The sequence below is a fragment of the Molothrus aeneus genome, unplaced genomic scaffold (assembly GCF_037042795.1).
Source record: "Molothrus aeneus isolate 106 unplaced genomic scaffold, BPBGC_Maene_1.0 scaffold_35, whole genome shotgun sequence".
Classification (NCBI taxonomy): domain Eukaryota; kingdom Metazoa; phylum Chordata; class Aves; order Passeriformes; family Icteridae; genus Molothrus; species Molothrus aeneus.
This window is the reverse complement of record NW_027099016.1, coordinates 3,537,924-3,559,221: the sequence shown is the minus strand read 5'-3', so window position 1 is coordinate 3,559,221 and position 21,298 is coordinate 3,537,924. Positions and strand designations below refer to the sequence as shown.

Below are 21,298 nucleotides of genomic sequence, written 5' to 3'. Positions count from 1 at the left end.
GGCTGTGCTGGGCTGGGAGATGGAGCAGCACAGAGGGGAAAGGGGCACTGACTTCCTCCTCACCTGCCTCAGTGTCCCGGGGCATCTTCCTCTTCCTCGCAGCCTCCCTGGGGCTGGCAATGGGAAATCCTGGTTTGGGGAAAACAAGGGATGAGCGCGTTTGTAGGACCGTCAGGGGGTAGGACAGTCGGGACGGACGGAGACGAGAGATCTCTGCAGCCAGGCCGTGGAACCTGCGGTTTATTGCAAAGGGCCTGGGTGCAGGGCCCTGCTTGGAGCTGCCAGGCACAGCTCGGAGCAGGCCCGAGAGAAGAGAGGGGTAGAGAGGATGAGAGGGTAAGAGAGTAAGAGGGGAAGAGTGTAAGAGAGTAAGGTTCCCGTTAAAATACAATAAATCTTCTAATGTGTTGAATATTCTATTTCTCACTAACCAATCTAGTACAAGATACAAATCCTATAGCATTTACATACAGCCTGTAAGAATCATTACATCACCATAATGTGTTACATTTTAAACCCTAAAAACTCCTCTTTGGACCCCTTCTGCTGAGCTAGTAGGGTCTGCTCTGACCCTTGGATCTGTCTGCAAGCAGAGAAATTGTTTCATCAAAAGGGGATTACCTCCAGTTGGGCAACACCATTGTTTTCAAGTTGTTCACTAACTGAGGTATCTCAAAGCTTGCTTTCATTTCAATCTTCCTTACACTTTCTATATTCTCAAAATCTTTTGCCAGACAATCATATTTATAAGGATTTCCTGTTTCATCTTCCTCAACACACATTGAGTTTGAAGGTCCCTCTGCCCGAGTCCATCTCTACAAGTCAGCGGCCATCTGGGCTCCAGAAAAACCTCCCAAACACCAAGATTCAGCCCTGAAAAAGCCTCCCAGGAGTTCCCCATCTCTGGTCCCTCCCCTCTCGAGTTCTGGGGTCCCCCCCTGTCCCAGCTGCTGGGGTCACGCTTGGATTGGGGGTCCCCCTTCTCCTTGGTGCCCGCCCTGCCCAGGCTGCAGGCAGTCCCAGCAACCCCAAAAGCTCCCCCCGCTTCGCTCTCCCCATTTCGGGATGCCGGGGCTGTTTGGGCTCCCTTCTCCCCTCATTCTCTGCTCTGGGCTGCAGCGGCTCCAAGGAGTCCCCCCTGCCCTCTCCAGGCTCTTGAGGCTCCCGCCAATGGCGGCGCTCCCCCCTCTCTGGGCTCCCCACTTTGGGCTCCTGGGGCACACAGGGCTCTGCTCCTCCAGGCTGCCTCTGCCGGCAGCCGCCACCGCCACCCCCCGATGTCCCCCCAGGGGGCCTTTTCTGCTCAGCCTTGGACTTCTTCATTCTCCAAACATCCCCCCAAAAACCCCAACCCAGGGACCCCCCGGGATATCCAGGCCGAGCTCCCCCTCCCCGCTCACTGGAGCCATGGGGGGGGGGGGGGGGGGGGGGGGGGCGATGATCCCACAGGTGGGGGCTGCGAATTCAGGCAGGGATCGACAGCCTGGCTCCCTCAGCTCAGCCTCCATCCGCCTTTATCCCTCCTCTTCCTCTTCCTTCCGCTCCTCCTCCTCCATTCCCCCTTCTCCTCCTGGCCCTCTTTCTTATCTCCACCTCCTTCTCTTCTTCCATCCCTCCCCTTCCATCCCTTCTCCTCCTCCTCCTCCCTAACCCCACCTCCTTCTCCTCCTTCCATCGCTGCCCTCTCTCCGCCTTCATCCCTCCTCTTCCAACCCTCCTCCCCCTGCTCCTCCTCCTCCCTAACCCCACCTCCTCCTCCCCCTTCATCCCTGCCCTTCCCTGCCTCCTCCTCCTCCCCCAGCAGCAGCCACACCCTCGGTGCCCCGTTCCCGCAGCCCTCGCAGCCCGCGGCAGGAGCGGCGATGGAGCCGGGACAGGTCGGCATGGGCAGCGCGGGGCTCTCGGCTGCTCCCAGCCGCTGCGGGCGGGGGGAACCCGGCCCGGGCCAAAGGAGAGGCAAACTGGGCAAACTGGGGCCACATCACAAAGCTAAGGATGCAGCAGAAAATGGAGCTGAAAGAGTTATGTTAATATTAATTCCAAACGAGGAAAAACTGGAAATTCCAAAGGTTAAGGAAGACGAGAAAAAAGAATTAAACAAGACTGGAAGTGAACAAGATAAATCAAGGAAATGGAAACTTCTTGATGGAAGACAATTACTTAATAAAATGTGCTTACTAGGAAAATATTAGAAGACATGCATCAGAAAACCCACTGGGGTAATCAAGCTTTGTGTGATCATTTTTTAAGGAACTATGGATGCACTGGGATTTTTGGAGGAGCAAAGCAAGTTACTGAAAGATGCTTAAATTGCCAAAGGATAAAAAAAGGTGATGAGAAAAACAACATTAGGAGGTCGTGAGTTAGCTCGTCGACCATTTCAAAGTATCCAAGCAGAAGTTAGGATTTGTTAGGCTCTGGATTTATTTGTAAAAAAAAATATTTAATCAAGAAGAAAGAGAATATGCCATATGTTAGACAGGAGATTTTAGGAGAATAAAAATCTTTAAAGTATCAGAAACACCCGAGAAAAAAACAGGAAAAGAAAAAGGGGAAATGAAAGGGAGGGGAACAAGAGGAAAAATCAGAAAGAGAGTGGGATCCTTTGCAGCTCTTGCCCCCTCCATTCGCGGCCGAGGCGCCTGTCCCGGGTCCCGGCTCGCTGCCCACCTCAACTCTGCCTGCCCCGGTTTCCATCCCAGGTGCGGGCTCAGTGGCCAGGGCAGCTCCACCTGCCCCGGCGCTGGCGGTGAATTTGTGTGCCCTGCTCCCACTGCCCGGCCCGCGGCCGCTCTGCCGGCCATGCTGGGGAAGATGGGGGTTGCTCTGTCCTGCCGCGTGGGCCGAGGTCACCGCGCCGACCGCACCGAGGGCGGGTCCCAGCCATCCCATCCCCGGCTGCCCTGCCCGTGCCAGCTGCGCTGGGCACCGCCGCTGCTGCCGGGGTCTCCCACCTGCCTTTTCTCTGCCGGGAGCTGCCGGATCAGCCGCCATAAGCCATGTGGGGGCTGCCCACGCTCCGGCTCGGTCTCCACGGGAAGATCCCCCTCTGGCGATTCCGGCAGCAGACCCTGCCCACACTCCCACCGAGCCTCGGCGGGATATCCTCCCCTGACCCCGGCCTGCTCTGAGTTACGTCCCCTTGGTAACCACAGCTCCGGCTGTTCAGGGAAACTCCCTCTCTCTACAGGAAGCCCCTTATTGAAACACTAGGAGCTCAGTTAAAAGGCAGCCCTCTCCAAATTCTTTCCCAAAACACGGGAGAAAGGCTATAGAAGGTAAAATGTGAAAGAGTTAGATGAAGGGATTGCTCTATTTCCGTTAAGAGAGGTTCCCATGGCAGGGATGCGCTGCCCTGCCCCGCGGGAGCCACCAGCGCCCCTGCCGGCCGTGCCCGGAACTGCACCCAAGGGGAAAGCGCCGCAGCCGAAAGGCCGGGACTGGCTCCGGGCTCTGTTTGTTGTCACTGCCGGAGCTGGTGTTGTTTGTTTGCTTTATTTACACACTAGAAAAGAACTGCTATTCCTATTCCCGTATCTTTGCCTGAGAGCCCCTTGATTTCACTATTCTAAAAATTAAGAGGGAGGGGCTTTGCATTCTCCATTCCAAGAGAGGCTTTTTCTGCCTTCCCGAGCAGACACCTGTCTTGTAAAGCAAGACAAGCACCCACAGGCACTGAGGGGGGCTGCAGGAGGGGCAGAAGAAGGCCCTGCAGCACTTGGGCACCAAGGCACAGCAGGTGAATGCAAGAAGGGAGCAGCAAAAGGCCAAGCTGAAGGCAAAGGCCAGGGCAGAGTTCCTACAGCCCCTGAGGGATCAACCCCAGGGCCCAAGGGGGCCCCAGCACCCAGGGCACGGGCTCGGCCACAAGCACCCGGCAGAGGCATTGCCCTCCTCAGCAGGGGACAGCCCACCCAAACAGCCCCTGGCAAGGAATCAGGGCTCCAGCTGCAGGGCACAAGGACACTGCAAGCACAGACAGCAGCACCCTCAGGACCAGCAAGTCCACCCCTTGATGGACATGGATTGGCAGGGCTGTCACAGCTCCCATCACACCAGGGACCCTCCACACTGGAGCCCTTGAGAACATTCAGCTCGGTCTGCATTGAGAGGAGGCCTCTCCTGATGGACACAGGGGCCTCTCAATCCACTCTGAAGCTTAGACCTAAGGGGGAAAAATGCAAAAGATTTGTTTGATTAGTGAGGGGATAAGTGGGAAAGATGCATGGTTTTATTCAACCACTATTAGTAGATCTGGGAGATGGATTGGAAATGCATGAATTTTTATTTGCTCCTAATTGTTATCATGATTTACTGGGAAGGAATTTGAGGGCTAAACATGGAACACAAATTAATATTATAAAAGGTGATACAGAGGCCAGTTCTGCTGTACCTCTGTGTCAAATGTCTGGCCAGGCCTATGCTGAACTGAACCCAGAAGTGTGGGCAGCCACAGGAAAATAGGGAAAATTAGATATGGAGCCTCTACAAATTACTTCAAAGCAACCAGGACAAGCAATACCCTGTTCCAGGGGAGAAAAGGAAGGGCTCACAGCCTGGTATTGAGTCCCTGTAGAAGGCAGGGCTTTTGGAGCCAGGGGTGTCTCCCTGTAACACTCCTGTCCTGCCAGTCAACAAACTGGATGTATGGACAGGAGGAGGAAACACAGAGTTTTCTAGTGTTAAAATGAAGATTAACTGAGGCGGCTTCCCTGGCCCTTCCAGACAGGGTAAAAGAATTTGAATTATAGGTGGATGTTAAACAGGGTCTTGCCAAAGGAATTCTTGTGCTAAAATGTTTAACCCAGTGGCCAGAGAGCAGCCTCATTGTCTGCAGAATTCTGCAGCCACAGCTTTCATGGGAGCTCAGGCTGAAAACTGATGACAACAGGAGGATCTCCTAGAGTTCAAGTCTGGCAGCAAGTTAAAGCTTTGACAACCAAAAGAGCCTCTAAATGGATGAGCAGGGCTCGGTTATTACAGTATGAAACTTGTTCAATGGCACAGGAGGATTTAGAACTGAGGACAGGGCAAGGGTTTAACCCAGCCTCCTGTTTGAACAGCCTGGAGAGGGGCTGGCAAGGAACCCAGGACTGCACTCAAGGGACAGAGCTCCCGACCCAGGCTGGGAGAGATTGATGGGACATTCCCTGGCCTGAGGGACAAAATGTGTTTCTGGATGGTTCTGCAAGGGCAGCAGAAGGGAAAAGAGCTACAAGACAGGCTGTTATTAAGGAAGGGGAATCCGACAAAGCGCAGGTCACCGCCCCATGCTCAGCTCAACCCAAGGAGCTGTGGGTGCTTGTAAGAGCCTGGCACTGAAATGCCCTGGGCAGGAAGGCTTCAATATCTTCTGCTGACACCATGGCACCTAACAGGGGGGCAAAAGCAATTCTGACTGCTTCAGCAAGCACTGGATCAGAGATCAAGGTATATTCTCCCACAGGAAGCTGGGCTGGCACAGAGCCTGCCCTGGGACTTTGCTGTTGCCAACACCCAGCCAGGACATCGGCTCCTGCCTAAGGAGTGCAAAACAGCACCACTGGTGGCCAAGGGGCCCATGCCAAGTGTCCCTGAGGCCAGAAACAGCCACCAGCACAGCTGAACGCGGGGGGACCCCTCAGCCTGGCCTCAGGGGCTCTGAAGCCCCGGAGATTTGCACTTCCCGCCTGCAGCAGGACCATGGGAGCCCCCACTGAGCCTGCCCTGAAGGCAACGCAGCAGCAGCCAGGGCTCCACAGCGGGCCAAGCCCCTGGGCCTGCCCACAGATCCTCTGCTCAAACCCTCGGAAATCCTGGCCACCCTCCTCTGGCACCTCCAGCCACTGCGGCCAAGCCTTGCTGCCACTGCTGCAGCTTCAGCGCTGGCTGGGCCTGCACTGCCACAGCTGCTGGGGAGCACCACGGCACAATTCCACTCTGGGGCTCACTCACACCCACACTCTGGGCTGACTGCGACTGCATTGCTGCAAAATGTACCCAGTTTGGTTCTTTTAAATCTTCTTTCTCTGCTCAGGCTTGGTTTGTCTTTGCCTTGGGGAAAGGAATTTTAAAGGTTTTATTTAAGGGGTGTTACACCACTCAATGGAGATGAGTTCAACATCTCAACAGACTGGGAATAGCCCAAAAGACACCCACAGAGATAACGACCAGCAACAAAACATCAACGCCCTGCAGCAAACAGCAACCAACAGCTACCCCAGACACTGCCCCCGGCACAGCTGGAGACACCTGGTCTGGAAAAGGCTGAGAAGGAAATCCAGGAGTGTGGACCGAATTCACATCAGAGGGGAAGAAATCCGGGTCCAACAGGAAACCAAATACTAAAAATCTACACAACATGGAAAAAATGAACATTAAATCTGGGGATTTAGATTGGTTCAGACTACATAAAGTTTAGGAAAAATCTAGTAAAACTCACATGCCAAGGAATGATTTTCTCTGCACAGCCGGGCTATTTGTGAAAGAAATTATTTCTGTTGCACATCCTGGCCAGAATCAAGCAATGCCTTGACTCTCTAACACTAAAGAGATTCTTGGAGAGTTTTTGTTTTCCCTGCAGCTTCAGTGACAAAATTACAACATGAGAAAAATTTTTCATAAAACTCACACTTTATATTGTCAGGTGGGTTTGGGACAGAATTGTGAGAATCAGTTTTTGGTCTGGGTTCTTCCATGTTCGCCTTTATGCTGCATGTAAAAAATGCATGTATTTTATGATTGGCAAATATTAAAATGAATATTATATGTGTTGTTTTAGAAAGTAATGCTGTATTAGTTTTCTTAAGTACTGTGTTAAATATAGTTTTAGATTATAAAAATTGTTTAAATAGAAACGATGCTATGCAGGATACTTTTTTAAAAAGAAAGGACTCGCAGCGAGATAGCAGCCACAGGACAGCTAAATCTTGCAGAGAAGAAGAATTTATTGCCCTCTTATCAGAAGAAACCAACTTCTTCCCACCTCGAAGGCGCTATTAGGATTTGGAGGAAGAAGCTGAGGATGACCAGAGAGAATCCTGTATTTGAATGGAATTTATGCATCATGTATGAAGTGTATGAATATGCAACATGCTATTGTTTTTAAGGGTTAATCCTTTGTTAATGGGTGTCCTTTTTCGGGCTCGTGCTGCCCAGAAAAAGGTACCGGGACATCCGTAACAATTTGTATTTATTGTCTCATATTGTCCTAATTCAGTTTGTCCAAATTATTATTACTCTAATTGTATTACTATTTTTATAACCATTTTATTACTATTAAACTTTTAAAAATTTTAAAAACAAGTGATTGGCGTTTTTAACACTGCATTTTGCAAAATTGAAGAGCATTACCATAATACTTTTAACTCGTAAATAGTTGATACTTTTTGCAAAAAAAAAACAGATTCTGAGCGGGGCACATGTGACTCACGAGGTGGCTGCCCTGGAAGAGAAGCTTCATTCCAGGCAGCCTGCAGAGGAGCTTTAGAAATGCAAATGAACACTGCTGGGCAAAGCCTGGACAATGTACCTGGGTCTCTTGCCTGGGGCAGGAATTGGGCTGATTCCCTCTGCCCCTCACCCCAAGCTCTGCCTGCTTGCACTGATGGAATTTGCACAGCTCAAGGCAGAGCCCAGAGTGAGGATATCTGACCCTGCAACAGAAACGGGTGAAGCTGCAAAGGGAAACGGCAAATGGAGAATGTTGGGAAATCTTCACTATAAATAAATGGGGGGGAATCATCCCTCTGCCCACTCCAACATGTGCTGTCACTGTCTGCGTTATATAGGGTGTATTAGAGCACTAGGGATTTTTTGCTACCAAAAGTTCAGAGAAATCAGTTGGGAATCTAAGTATTTGATGATTTAATTAAAGAAAAGCAGTCAATTGATGCAGCCCTGGCTGGAGAGAGCGGCGAAAAATGGGGAAAAGATGAACGGCCAGCAGAACAAATCCTACAACACCATGCACAAGCCCCTGGGAACCCAAACCAATTCATATCAGGAGCCACAGAACCCGTTTCTCATTTCAATGGCATCATTAGATTACAAGCTGTCCTCGGAACAACCAACCAGACAGCTCCAGCTCCTGACCTTCCTGCTGAGCAATCCACTGAAATGAGGTACACAACATTCACCAAGGGATGGGATCAGATTATCTGTTAGCAGAAAAAAGAGGAGTTTTGGAAAATCAAATGACCCAAACTGCTGTTGGCAAATAGATGACAAAGGAAAAGTGGTGAAACAGATAACAAAGGAAACAAAAGAGCAGCTCATGTATTGGTCCAAACGTGAAAAGGATGGGAATGCGACACGGTTTTGTGGCTCCCTGGCAGTCCATGGGTTAAACGAATGCTGTTTCTCCTCTCATGTGCTACAGCAACTCTCACCTTTTTACCGTGCTCCACACCTTGAGAGTGCAGCTCATTCAGCAGCTGACCGAGGGGCCAGGGGCTTGTAGATAAGGAAGTAATCGGCGAAACCACCAGCTTCAATAATTGTTACTAATTAACATGGACTGCTGCTCACAGAAAGTCCCGCTACATTCCTGAACGTCGAGAACAAAACACACTTAACAGAGCCGTGAATATCGGCTGTTCTACAAAAGTGGGGGTGCACATTATCGAGGACATGAAAGTTGGCAGATGTGGAAGTCTGAACCTTCCAAGTACCTCAGCCAGTGGGCAAAGGGAGAGGGAGATGAGGCCGGGAAAATGAGGATAAAAAGGAGGCTGCGAACTACAACAATGGCAGCGAGCGCACGGCAAATGCCCCACGGCCTCTCCCTCTGCTCAGCAATAAAGTCACTTGTACAGGACTCCTCTGTCTCCTCGGGGCACAGAAACCGCCGGCCACATCAATTTCCCCGCACAGCCCCGGGCACGGGGCAGCCGCCTCTGTCCCGGCCACAGCAACCGGGCCGAGCCAGCGCTGCTCCGGCAGCGGCTCCTGCCGAGGCAGCGGCGGCAAGGAGACCGCGGGCAGCCGCTCCCGCAGCGCCCTCACGCCAGCGGCAACACGCGCCGGACACGGCACAACGAACCCGCCTGAGCCCCCTGCCGCCCCCGAGGCCCGCAGCGAGCCCCGAGCCCCCGCACAACCCAGCGCGGCTCCCACCTGCGCTCCGGCCACCTCCCAGCTCCGCCGCCGCCTCACCGCGCTCCGGCCGCTGCCGCCGCTCCCGGGCCCGCACAGACGCTCCGCCAGTGGCGCCGCTGCCGAGCCACGGCCGCCCTCAGGCCGCCACCGGGGCCTGCCCCGCCCCGCTCCCACCAATCAGCGCGCCAGAACCACGACTGACGGCACCGTCGGCCAATCGCAGCCAGGGGCGGGCTCTGCACATGGCACAGCCTCGCCCCGCGCTCTCAGGGTCCCCCGGGCTGCGTGAGGGCAGAGCCGGAGATGAGGAACAGCCCTGGAACGGGCCCGGGCCTGAGGGGATTGAGCTGAAAACACAAACAAACTGCTCCGCACCTCCCGCCACGGCTTTCCCGGCACTGCGGCTTCGGTGGCCCCGGCTCAGCGGGAAGCCCTGGAGCCTCTCTTGTCCTACCCCTAATTAGGAGCATCAGTGCATCGCTTTGATTTCCCCCAAAAAGGGAAAACCACCCCAAACCCCTGTGGATGAGTGGGGGAGGGGAGAGATTTCTGACAGAAAACTCCAAAACCTCAGAGCAGGATAATGAGAAGTAAGTGAAGAGCCTTAAATCCAGCCTTCCCCCACGCCTCCCTCCTTCCAGCTGCACCTCCTACCCCGGCAGTGCCGGAGACAGGGAATGGGGTCGTGCTCACTTCATGCCCCGGGGCTTCTCCCTCTGCTCAGGGACAGGAGTCGTTCCCCTGCTGCACCCTGGGCTCTCTCCCACCGGAGACTTCTCCAGGAACTTCTCCAAGCTGAGTCCATCCCACGGGGCACAGCCCCCCTCCAAGTGCTGCAGCGTGGGTCACTGTGCCCCGGGGTCAGTCCTGCCAGGACAGGCTGCTCCAGCGGGGCCCCTCTGGCCACGGGGTCACAGCCTCCTCTCAGGCATCCCCGTGCTCCAGCGTGGCTGCTCCGGGGGCTGCAGGGGGATCTCTGCATCCCCATGGATCTGCAGGGGGATCTCTGCATCCCCATGGATCTGCGGCGGGATCTCTGCAGCCCCATGGATCTACGGGGGGATCTCTGCATCCCGTGGATCTGCAGGGGGATCTCTGCATCCCCATGGATCTGCAGGGGGATCTCTGCATCCCCATGGATCTGCAGGGGGATCTCTGCATCCCCATGGATCTGCAGGGGGATCTCTGCAGCCCCATGGATCTCTGCATCTGGCACTGCCGTTTTTGGAGGAGCCAGGAATACGCTGAGCTCTGCCTGAAGCTCTTCTCACATTCCCCACACCCTTCCCGGCACAGGGAGGGTTTTACCTCCTCTCAGCTCCCCGGGATGGGTTTGCAGCCCCTCCTCGTGTGGGATCTCTGGGGCTTCTCCTCCCCGTTGGATTCCTGAGCCGTGGAGCTGTTCCAAATGGCCTCTTCCACGAGGTTCTGTGGCAGGGATTTGTTCTCCCTGGTCTCTGTCCGCAGCTCAGTGCCTGGGGGAGGAAGGACAAGGAGAGGAAGAGACAGGGAGAAGGGAAAAGGAAAAGGCAGGAGGAGAGGAAGGAACAAGAAGGAACAAGGGAGGAAGGAGATGGGAAAGGAACATGGATGGATGTAGGACAGAATGAGGAGAAGAAGGAGGGTGGACAAGGAGAAGATGGGATTTGCCTCCATGCCAGAGGGAAGGGGAAGGAGATCCCCCCAGTCCATCCCTGGCAGGATGGCGTTGGCAGTGAGGCTGTCCTGCAGCGATGCTGGGCTGGGAGATGGAGCAGCAGGGAGGGGAAAGGGGCAGTGATTCCTCCTGCCCTGCCTGACTGTCCCAGTCTGGAGCGTCCTGGCTCTGCCGAGGCCCTTGGAGCGTCCGGCACTCAGGAGCCCGGAGCTCACGGCTGCTTTATAAAGCTGACAAAGTCGGCAGGATGGGTCTGGGTATGATCTCAGCAAACTGGGTTTATTGGTACAGGAACAGGGGACAGAGCTGAACAGGGTCCAGGGACAAAGACAGGGTGCAAGCCGAGGGCACAGGGGGTTTTTATGTGGGGTAGTGAGGGTGGAGCTGAGGGTCAGGGCCCAATGGATATGGGGGAAAATGGGGCAAAAGAGGGGTTAAGGGTCGGGACAGCTAATAGGGAAACAGGGGCCAAGGAATGCAGTAAACTGGGGCCAATGGAGGGACAGAGAGGGAGAACATTCTAGGGACTAACCAGATATGGGTAACAGGGGGTGAACTAGGGTAATTAGGCCAACGGGCCAATGGGGTAACAGAACTTTCCATAAATCAGCATGTGCCTGCAAAGATCTGTGGAAGAAGCAAGCTTCTCACCAAAACCTTGAAATCTATTCTTCTTATTGGGGACCAGTCCTCCACGGGTGGGAGATTGAGACTCCCGTGGGCCTCCACACCAGTGCATCTTCCTTTTCCTCGCAGCCTCCTTCTCCTCCATCCAGAAAAATTTTAGGATTGACAAATCCTGGCTTTGGGGGAAGAACAAGGGGTGAGCACCTTGGGTTTTGTGAGAAATGAGCCTCACTCTTTAGAATTTTTGAAAGTTTAATAAGGAATAATAAGGGACAAATCAGTAACAGTGCTGGGTGTTGGCGATGGCCAGAGGCACACCGGTTAACCACAGCAACTCTTCTTGTCTAGTTTCTCCACTGTATTGTTCAAATACATATTCATAACGATTATACATATTCAAACATTTCTTTGAACTCGTTTACTTGTTCCAGGAATTCTTTAGGTTGGTTTGACCCCCAACTCGCCTTTTTAGAGCACGTGCAGGAATCGTGGATTGCTGTTCTGAGGGTTGTGTGTCACTGCCTCACAAGGGCCCCTGGTCTGTGGTTTCAGCAGGTGACAGTTATTGACAGTGGAAGGGTCAATGGCAGGGGCCTCATCACATCCCTTCCTTAAATGTTACCTGACCATGCAGACGCTTTTAGCTATTTCCACAAGTACTTTAAATGAACATTAGCTCTTTCAGAAATATCTCTGAGTTATTACTGTCAGTTAGTTAAAAAAATAAAAGCATTAGTTATTATTTCACAACTACAGCTACTTCTGCAAAAGTTAACATTCTAATGCACAACACATGGCATCCACTTGAATATTTTGCAAAAGCCAAAACTATAATGTATGTTTTTCACACTGTCGTCAAACTCAAATATCATCCATAAATGATGTTCTGAGGATATGAGCTACACAGGGGCCAGGCACTTTCCACAAAAAGCTGACAAATTATACTATAGCAACAGCAGTGAAAAGTGATTACAAACTGTACTCTATCAAAATCAGTGTGATTAAGGATATTTTGCTGAAGTCAATACATAGTAGCAAAAGTCAACACTACCTAGTTATTTATAACAAACCCAGGGCAGGTTTTTCCCTTGCATGGAGCACCTGGGCCTTCCCCGGGCCCCTTCTGCCCTCCTGCAGAGCCGGTGGCATTTTCCAGCACACACAGTTTGTAACCAAGAGCCGGGTGCAGCCGAGAAGGCTCCAAGCGCCTCCTTCCAGGCTGACTCTGCAGGTGCCGAGGCTGCTCTGGGCTCTGCCAGGGCTCTGCTGGGGCTCAGCTCTGGGCCAGGCTGGGCCCGCTCTCCCCTCACATTGCTCCGGGCAGCTGAGTCACGGCGGGAGAGGGAAGGGACACGTCAGGGGAGTTGAGGTTTGAGAGAGTTTGTATTCGAAAAACTGCCATAACAAACAGGCAGTGCTAACTACCATAACTAACTAGCAGTGCTAACTACCATAACTAACTAGTTGTCTTAACCACTGTAACTGAAAGCTGTCCTTTGATGAGGGAGGGGTCGATGCCCGTGGATCCCGCCGTGCCCCGGTGCGGGAAGAGCTCCGTGCCCCGCTCCAGGTCCACCCCCCTTTGGACGATCCACGCTGGATAATCCCGGGTGACCCCCAGGGTCAGAGCCCCCCGCGTTGGGAACACACCTGGCTGGAGGCTCCACATCTTCCTGGCTCCCCGCGTGGACACCTGGGTGAAGGCCGGAGGATCTCCGCTGCTTCTCTGGTTTCTGCTCCTCTCCTCAGGGGCTGGGGGGACACGGGACCCCCCCAAAATCAGCGGAGCGGGGACGGAGCGGGGGGTCCCGGCCGGGCCCGAGCCCACGGGGAGGGGCTGCGGCGCCGCCGGCTCAGGAGCTCTGTGGGCAGAGAAAAGGGGGTGACACCGGGCTGGGGGCCCCGGCGGGAGCGCACACGCTCCGCCACGGCCGGGACACCACCCCCCGGCACCCGCCCTGACCTTCTTGCGCACGTAGAAGCCGAGCCCCAGCGCCAGGAAGACGAAGCCCAAGACGAAGCCCCCGATGCCCGTCAGCATCTTGCTGCGGGCGGCGTCCGCCGGCATCTCTGGGGGGTCCGCAGGGCTCAGCACCCCCAAAACCTCTCACGGACACCCCCAGCCCCTCCCAGCGCCCTCCCTGTGGCCCCCAGCCCAGCCAGGACCCCCTGAAACCTCCCCCCGATCCCTTTTGGTCCTGGCCAGGAGCCACCAAAGCCCCTCCCGCCCCTCTGAGGATCCCACAGCCCCCTCCCAGTTGTCCCCAGCGCCCCAGAAGCCCCAAAGCCTCTCGCAGTCCCTTGGCAGCCCCAGCAGGACTCAGCCAGAGCCCTCCCAGTCTGTGCCCAGCACAACCGAGCTCATGGCGAGCCCCGCTTTGCCATGGCCGATCTCCTTCCAGCCCCTCCGGGCTCACTGCGATCCCTTCCAGTCACACGCAGCAACCCCAAACTCCCTCACAGTCACATCCAGCACCCCCAAACTCCCTCCCAGTCACATCCAGCGCCCCCAAACTCCCTCCCAGTGCCCACCAGGACCCCCCAACTCCATCCCACCCTCCCCAGCATCCCCCAAACCCCTTCCCAGCCCTTGCCCAGCCCCCAGCCCCTCTCCCAGTCCCAGCCCGGCTCTCTCCAGCTCCCTCCCAGTGGCTCCCAGCACAGCCCAGTGGCTCTGCCAGCACCCCCAGGGGCTCCCCCGTACCCCAGTGCCGGCTCAGGGGCTGCTCCAGGCTGACGTGCTCCACCTGGCAGCTGTAGGTGAGCCCGCGCCGGGGCGGCGTTTCCAGCAGCACCAGCAGCTGGTAGGTCCAGTCCCCGTTGGGGACCACGTCGGTGGCCACCACGTGCTCTGAGAGCTTCTGCTGGCCCTGGAACCAGCTCACCTGGATGGCAGCAGGGTAGAAATCCATCACGGAGCAGAGCAGGCGGCTGGGGCCGGGCTGGGAGCTCGAGGGGGGCACCAGCGAGATGGACACGCTGGGGGGCACTGGGAGAGAGAGAGAGAGAGCGGGGACACACTGGGATCAGCTGGGGGGCACTGGGAGAGAGAGGGGAGGGCTGGGCTGGGCTGGGGAGGGACGGGGAACAGACTGGGAGGGACTTGGGTGACTCTGAGAGAGATGGGAGGGAATGGGGGGGCACTGGGAGAGAGGGTAGAGTTCTGAGAGTGAACTGGGAACAGACTGGGAATCGACTTGGAGGAGGTGAGTGGGACTGAGAAGGACTGGGAGGGACTGCGAACACAATGGGAGCGACTGGGAATGGTCTGGGAGGGACTGGGATGGCACTGGGAGGGATTTTGGTGGCATTGGCCGGAACTGGGAATGAAGAGCGCGGCACTGCGAGGCCGAGCCCAGCGCGGAGCACTGGGCGCTGCGGGTCTGCCTGGCAACGGATGAGTCATCAAGGAGACGCGATATGATTGGTTGGAAAGTGTCAGCTTTACGGGTCAATGACATGGATGCGCGGGGGGCACTGGGAGGGACTGGGAGGGACTGGGAAAGGACAGGAGGACCCGGTGATGGGTACAAAGAGGGCTGAGGGCTCTGGGGCGATTCCCAGGGAGGTTTTGAGGGGCTCCAGGGTCATTGGCAGGGCAGGGCCCGAAGGGACACGCTCTGCCCCGCGCTCACCTCGGCGCTCCACGGTGATCGAGGCAACAATCTCGTAGTTGTGCCGGCACCTGTCCACGTGAGCCCGCACGAACTCCATTATAGCTGGGTCGCTGTTCCACATCTTGGCATTCTTCTCCCCTAAGGGGGTGAACCCCACAAAGTGCCCCACGTCGCTGTCGAACATCAGGAACTGCTCCCGGTTGTAGATGAACCTCACCACCAACCTCAACTTCTCCGTGCCGTTAATGAAGAGACAATCGGCCTTATGCATCCACTGGAACACCCCTGTGAGTGCAGCACACAGCTCAGGGATGTCCCCCCAGCGTCCCAACAACACCTCCAGAGCTCCAGGGCCCACCCCGGATCCCCACTCCGCACCCCCTGTGCCCCACGGCCGCCACGGGACCCTCCTGCCCGCGCTGCCGCTTCCTCTTTGCCGCCCTTCCCCCATTTCCCCTTCCACATCCTCTCCCCTCCCACCTCCGGCCGTTCCCAAATCACTTCTGGAGTCCCATTTCCCCATTTTCCCACGAATCCCCCAATCCCCAGCCCCCTCCCGCTCGGTTTTGGGGTCCCTCCCTCCCCTTTTCTCCCCTTCCCCACCATTTCCCACCCCTCCCTCCCCTCCCCCCATCCCTCAGCCCCTCCCGCTCTCCCTTTGGGGGGTCCCCTCCTCCTCGCCCTCCATTCCGGGCTCCCCTCTTCGCCCCCTATTCCCCCTTCTCCCCCCCTGTCCCAGCGCCTCCCGCCCCCCGCCCACCCGAGAGCTCCGCGCCCGCAGCCGGGGGGGCTCCCAGCACCACCAGTGCCACCAGTAGGGCCCCAGCTGCCGCCCCTCGCCCCATGGCCGGGGCCGGGCAGGGAGCAGCAGCCCCAAAGCAGCCGCGCTGCGCTGGGAGCACCAGTCCGGAGCAGGGCGGGCTCGGCAGCGCCGCGCGCTCTCATTGGCTGCCGCCACTTTGGGGCAGCGAGCGGCCACTGGCTCTGCCCGGCAACCGATGACGCAATACAACGCCCCGAGCTCTCATTGGCTGCTCCGCCTCCTGCCTGCGCTGCCATTGGCTGAGGCCTTTCCGGGCCGCTGCAGCCCCGGGCTGGGGGTTTTTTGGGGAGGGGGAACCTTGGGGCGCTGGGCAGGTGGGAGCTCAGGTGAGCCCAGCAATGCGTGCCCAGGGGCGCGGGATCTCAGCGGTGCCCGTGGCGAGCGGTGACGCTGGCCCGATGCCAGGCACCCCCAGAGCCGCTCTGTCCCTGCCCCCGCAGCCGCACAGGGACAGAAAATGGAACCGAGGGTTCCTGGCTGGGGACAAGGACCGGGAGAGATCCCTCAGCAAATCCCGCACGAGCACAACAGAGCCGGCCTGGGCACACGGAGGGAATTTATTACCAACCAAATCACAGCAGCACAAGGAGAAGGGAAAGAAATCTCTCCAACGCCTTCCCCCCATCCCAACACGGATCAGCCAGAACAGGGGTCACCAGGGCTCTGCCCAACGGGGGTCACTGGGGATCATCCAGCGTGGATCCTCCCATAGGGGATGGAGCTGCAGCAGCGCAGGAAGCTCTTCCCACACTCGGGACACTCGCAGGGCCTCTCCCTGGTGTGGAAGTGCTGGTGAGTGATGATCTCTGAATCCCACCTGAAGCTCCTCTGACATTCCAAGCACTCCTAGGGCCATTCCCCAGTGTGGATCTCGTGGTGCTTGCTCAGGTCGGAGGTCCCACTGAAGCTCTTCCCACATTCCCCACACTCCCAGGGCCTCTCCCCAGTGTGGATGTTCAGGTGTTCCATCAGGGTAGAGCTGTAGCTGAAAGCCTTCCCACATTCCAAGCACTTGTGGGGCTTCTCCCTGCCATGAGGCTTCTCCACCAGCTCTGAGCTCTGGCTGGATCTCCGGCCGCCTTCCTGGCTCAGGGGGGCTCTTTCCTCCTCACACCTCCCTGGGCTGGGTTTGCAGCCCCTCCTTGTAAGGGATCTCTGGGGCTTTTCCTCCTCCTCCATCCAGCCACAGCTTGGGAATGACAAACCCTGGTTTGGGGGAAACCAAGGTGGGAGTGCCTTGGAGTAGAGGCTCCTCCTGGCCAGGTCCATCTCTAGAACTCAGCAGGACTCTTGTGTCCATGAAAATCTCTACATATCAACATTCAGCCAGAAAAAACTCTCCCAGGAGTTCTCCAATGCTGATCTCTCCACTTTTGGGGTTCCAAAGGTGTCACAGACATCTTTCATGAAAAATCCTTTCTTAGGATTTTTCCTTGTTAGAAGCTGCAGTTTCAGCAACCAAAAGTAAACAATGGTTATCTGCTGCTGTGGAATGCAACAGGTATCCCGTGATTGGTCTCCTGTGGATGTTTGGATTTCCTGACCACTCATGGCAGAGCTGGCTCTTGCTCTCTGTCTGAGACACAGATCTTTGTTCTTCATGCTTTTCTATTTTTAGCTTAGCTAGCTTCTGAAGAAACCTCTTCTTTTCTATTTCATTTTAGTATAGTCTTAATGTAACATATGTCATAAAATAATAAATCAAGCCTTCTGATCATGGAGTCAACATTCTCGTCTCTTCTTCATCCTGAAAACCCTTCTGACCACGGTCACAGCTCTCCACAGTGCCCAGCCCGCACAGCCCAGCTCGGTGCCGGCCCTGGAGCAGAGCAGCTTCCAGCAAGCAAGAGGCAAACGCATCTTGCCAAGAGCTAAAACACACCAGAGAGGGAAGATGGCATTAATGTGTGCATAAAGGCCTTTGAATTCACAGCTCTCTGAGAGAGATTTGGGGCTCTCGGCGGGACAGAGATGATCCTGCTCTGTGCTGGGCTCAAAGGCAGGGAACACGCCCTGCCGCTGCTGCTTGGCGGGGTCTCCGCAGGCCCAGGCAGATGCCAAAGCTGCTCTCACAGTCTTCTCCCTTGCCAGGCCCCTCCGCCAAGGGCCAGGGGCCTCAAGGACGGAAAGGAGCACAGGGAGCCAAAGGAGACGGCTCACTACCTCATTGGGGGCTCCTGGGGAAGCACTTTGCTTGAGAAGCAAGCCCCTCTCTTCCAAAGGCATTTCTCCAAATGCCTGCATTTCCCAGGGAACACCAAGACACTCTTAAGGTTTTGGAAAAGGTTTTGGAAAAATCCAAACTCTTTATTAAGGGAAAGCAAAGCAAAGGGGTGAGCTGGGAGACAAAAAAAGCGGATGGGCAGGGTCTGAGAGCTGGAGGGAGGGAGCTGCCAACAGGGAGAGAGATGGCAGGAGCTCCTGGAGCTTCCCACAGGCTCAGCTCTGAGCAGCTAGAGCTGTGCCTGGAGCTGCAGCTGGTGCATCCTGCTCTGCAGCTGCTCCCATCTGCAATGGGAGCTGGAGATGGCCGACGGATGCCACCGGTACATCTGATCCAGCAGACGCAAGAAGTCCTGCAGATCTTCTTTGGAAGGTCAGCTGAATGAGTACGCTGATGCAGGATGGGCTGTCATCTTCTCTCAGGGCTTGAAGAGCTGGAAGAGAGAGGAACAGAGCCACGGTCAGAGGCCAGATTGAGGGAATCCAAGGAAAGCCTCCTGCCAGGCCCATCCCAGCGGCTCTTGCCAGGGCTTCGGCCGGAAGGTGTTGGTCACGGATCGCCCACGTTTCGCTGGCAGCTCTCCGGGCTGTGCCCCCGCCGCCCCTCGCCCGCACAGGGAGCAGAGCCCTCCGCAGCCCGGGCACGGGTTGTAGCTCCGGGGCCGGGATGTGCAGCTGCCCCCGGCGATGCTCGCTGCCCCGCGGCTGCCCTGACTCACCCTCGCTGATGACCTGGAGCTCCTCCTTCTGCCCCGTGACGAGCACTCCGGCCAGCCCTGGCAAGACAGAGCCCGTGTCGGTGCCGGGCGGCACAGCTGCCCGGCACGGGCGCTGCCAGCCCTGCGGCCGCACGCCCTCCTGGCCGGGCAGGGCTCCTGCCGGCCCCTGCCGCGCGCTGCCGCCCGAGGGCACGGCTGGCTGCGGGAGGGCGGCGGCAGCGCCGAGTGCGGGCGGGGCTGCAGCGGCCCAGGCGCGGCTGCCGCTGTAGCCGGGGCAGCAGCCGGGCCGGGGGCAGGGAGGGGCGCCGGGCTCGGGGCTCACCGATGATCCCGACGGCCGCCTGGCGCACGGGCCTCTGTGGGCTCCGCAGGCGCGGCAGGGCCCAGCGCAGGTGCTCGGCCGCTCGGCTCTCGTCCTGCAGCAGCTGCGGGGAGCACCGACAGGGAAGGCTCGCTGCGGCCTCTGCCCCTCGGCCGGGCGCTCCCTGCGCCCAGCAGCGGCCGAGCCGGCCCGCACGGCCCGGGGCAGGGAGCGGCGTGGGGGGCGCGGGCCGGCGGGCCCGGCTGCGGCGCCGGCCAGGGGCACAGCTGCCGCCCCCCGCACCGAGCACCGGGGGCAGGGGGGCTTCTCCAGCCTGCGGCTGGGGCTCCCGGGCCGTCCTTACCAGGCGCTCGGCGAACTGCATCCGCTGCCCCTTCATCAGCAGCTGCTCGAGGTCACTCCTCAGGAAGCGTGCCGCACCAAGCAGGGCTTCGCCAGAGGCCTGGAGAGCAGCAGAGAGCCGCAGGTGGCACCCGAGCCCAGGGCACGGGACCCGTGACCCTGTGCCAAGGCCAGGTGAGGCTGGAGCCCGCCAGGCGCCAGGGCGGCCCAGCCCCCTGCCAGGGATGCGGCCGCATCACGCAAAACCTCACCTTGGCCACATGCAGGTTCTCATCGTGCCAGTGCAAGAAGAGAGGGAGCAGGCTCTGGCTCACGATTGTCATGGGAGGATTTTCCCCCTCTTCCTCTACCAGCTCCATCACCTTGCAGAAGAGCTGAATGGAGAGCAGCCGCACGTGGCTGTTGTCCTGGAAGGGTAGGAAAAGTCCTAAGCACCAGCTACTGCAGGCCCATTGGGCCAAAAGCCCAAATCTCTACACACAGAGCACAAAGGTTGCAGGCAGCGTCCAGTGCCCTTGGCTGCGGGCGCAGAGCCTTACGTTCTCAAAGTGTTGCAGGAGGGGCTCAGCCAGCTTCAGGGCGGTGACGCTGGGTGGCTTGAGGTCTTTGTCCTGGAGCATATCCCTGAGCGCACACAGGGTCATCCAGACCATCTCTGCATCTGGATCAGCCAGCTGCTGCAGCAGGTGTTGATACAGGCCGCGTATTCCTCCGGCCTGTGTGCAAGACGGGGCTGTGCTGTGAAGCCGTGACTGGCCGCAGCACCAACAGCCGCTTGGGCCACTGGGGCAGCTGAAGCGGGAGGCAGGAGAGCTGGGAGCAGCTGCCTCTGCTGCCAAAGGCCAGCCAAGCCCAGAGGTCTGCATTGCCCAGCCACACGATGCTGCCAGCGCGGCTTCAGCCACTGCCCCCTTCTCACCAGCGAGGGCTCCTTGCTGAGCACCGCGAGGCCTCGGAGCGCCAGGCGCAGCCCGTCCCTGCACTGGCTGGGCAGGTGCCTGGATACCACCGCCAGGGCACTGGGACCGTGTTTGCTCAAGTCCAGGCACTCGAGGAGCTGAAAGGCACAGGAGGGCAGTGCCAGGGGAGCCGGCCGGCAGGAGCCCGGAGCCGCACGGGGCCGGGCCCAGGCAGCAGCAGCAGTGGGGGCGGGCGGCGTCCCAGGCGGCTGCAGCTACGAGAGGCCTGAGAGCTGGGAGGCAGCTCAGCCAGGCAGCGCTGGCCATCAGGCTCACCTCCACCAAGAAGGCCAGGGCAGGCAGATGCCAGCGTGGCCGCTTCCCGATGAGCAGGCTGAGCAGGTGCGAGGCCATGAAGGGACACAAGGGCGTCAAGCCATGGCGCATCTCCCTGGCAGGGGAAAAAGGCACCAAGGCCCTGAGCTGCTGGGCAAACCTCTCCCAGGAGTGACTCCCAGAGGTCTGGTATTTCCCCAGCGCTCTGCAAGGGCACATGGGCCCCTTGGGAGGCGGCTGCTCCTGGGCATCCTCCTCTCCCAACCTCTTCCAGTGTGCTCGAGCCTCCCTCGGTGACAAGGCCCTCTCGCTTCCAACCGCAGGGACTGTGTGGGGCACTCCGGGCACAGGGCACAAATGCTGGCGGTGGTGGTGGGGAGTAGGGCATCTCACCTTGCCAGCAGACCTGCTGCATAGTGCTGCGTGTCGGCAGAGAGCAGCTTCTCCCAGAGCTGCTTGTGCTCCAGAGCCACCAGCTTGTTGTCAAAGGCCAGTCTGGAGAGCAGAGCCTTCATGGTCTGCGCTGCAAACCTGCATGCCGAGCAAAGGCCAGGTCACGCTGGGAGCGCTGGCCCTGGCCACGAGGGCGTGGGAAGGACAGGGCAACTGGCACCTGTTGGGCTCGCTGGGAAGGCCGTGTTCCTCCCGGCACGCT

At 57.6% G+C, this 21,298-nt stretch overlaps 1 protein-coding gene and 2 pseudogenes across 1 annotated transcript in view; 1 reads left to right on the top strand and 2 right to left on the bottom strand.

The window, feature by feature from the left end:
* LOC136570611 (uncharacterized) overlaps positions 1-21,298 on the bottom strand; it is a 708,931-nt pseudogene that overhangs the window by 274,443 nt on the left and 413,190 nt on the right.
* Positions 13,216-15,865, bottom strand: LOC136570684 (class II histocompatibility antigen, B-L beta chain-like; annotated as a pseudogene).
* The window catches only part of LOC136570634 (serine/threonine-protein kinase PAK 3-like), a 133,477-nt gene continuing 128,696 nt past the window's right edge, over positions 16,518-21,298 (top strand). The window contains 3 exon segments of the mRNA XM_066571080.1: positions 16,518-16,566; positions 16,569-16,594; positions 16,938-17,022. Coding sequence (XP_066427177.1) covers positions 16,518-16,566; positions 16,569-16,594; positions 16,938-17,022 — 160 coding nt within the window.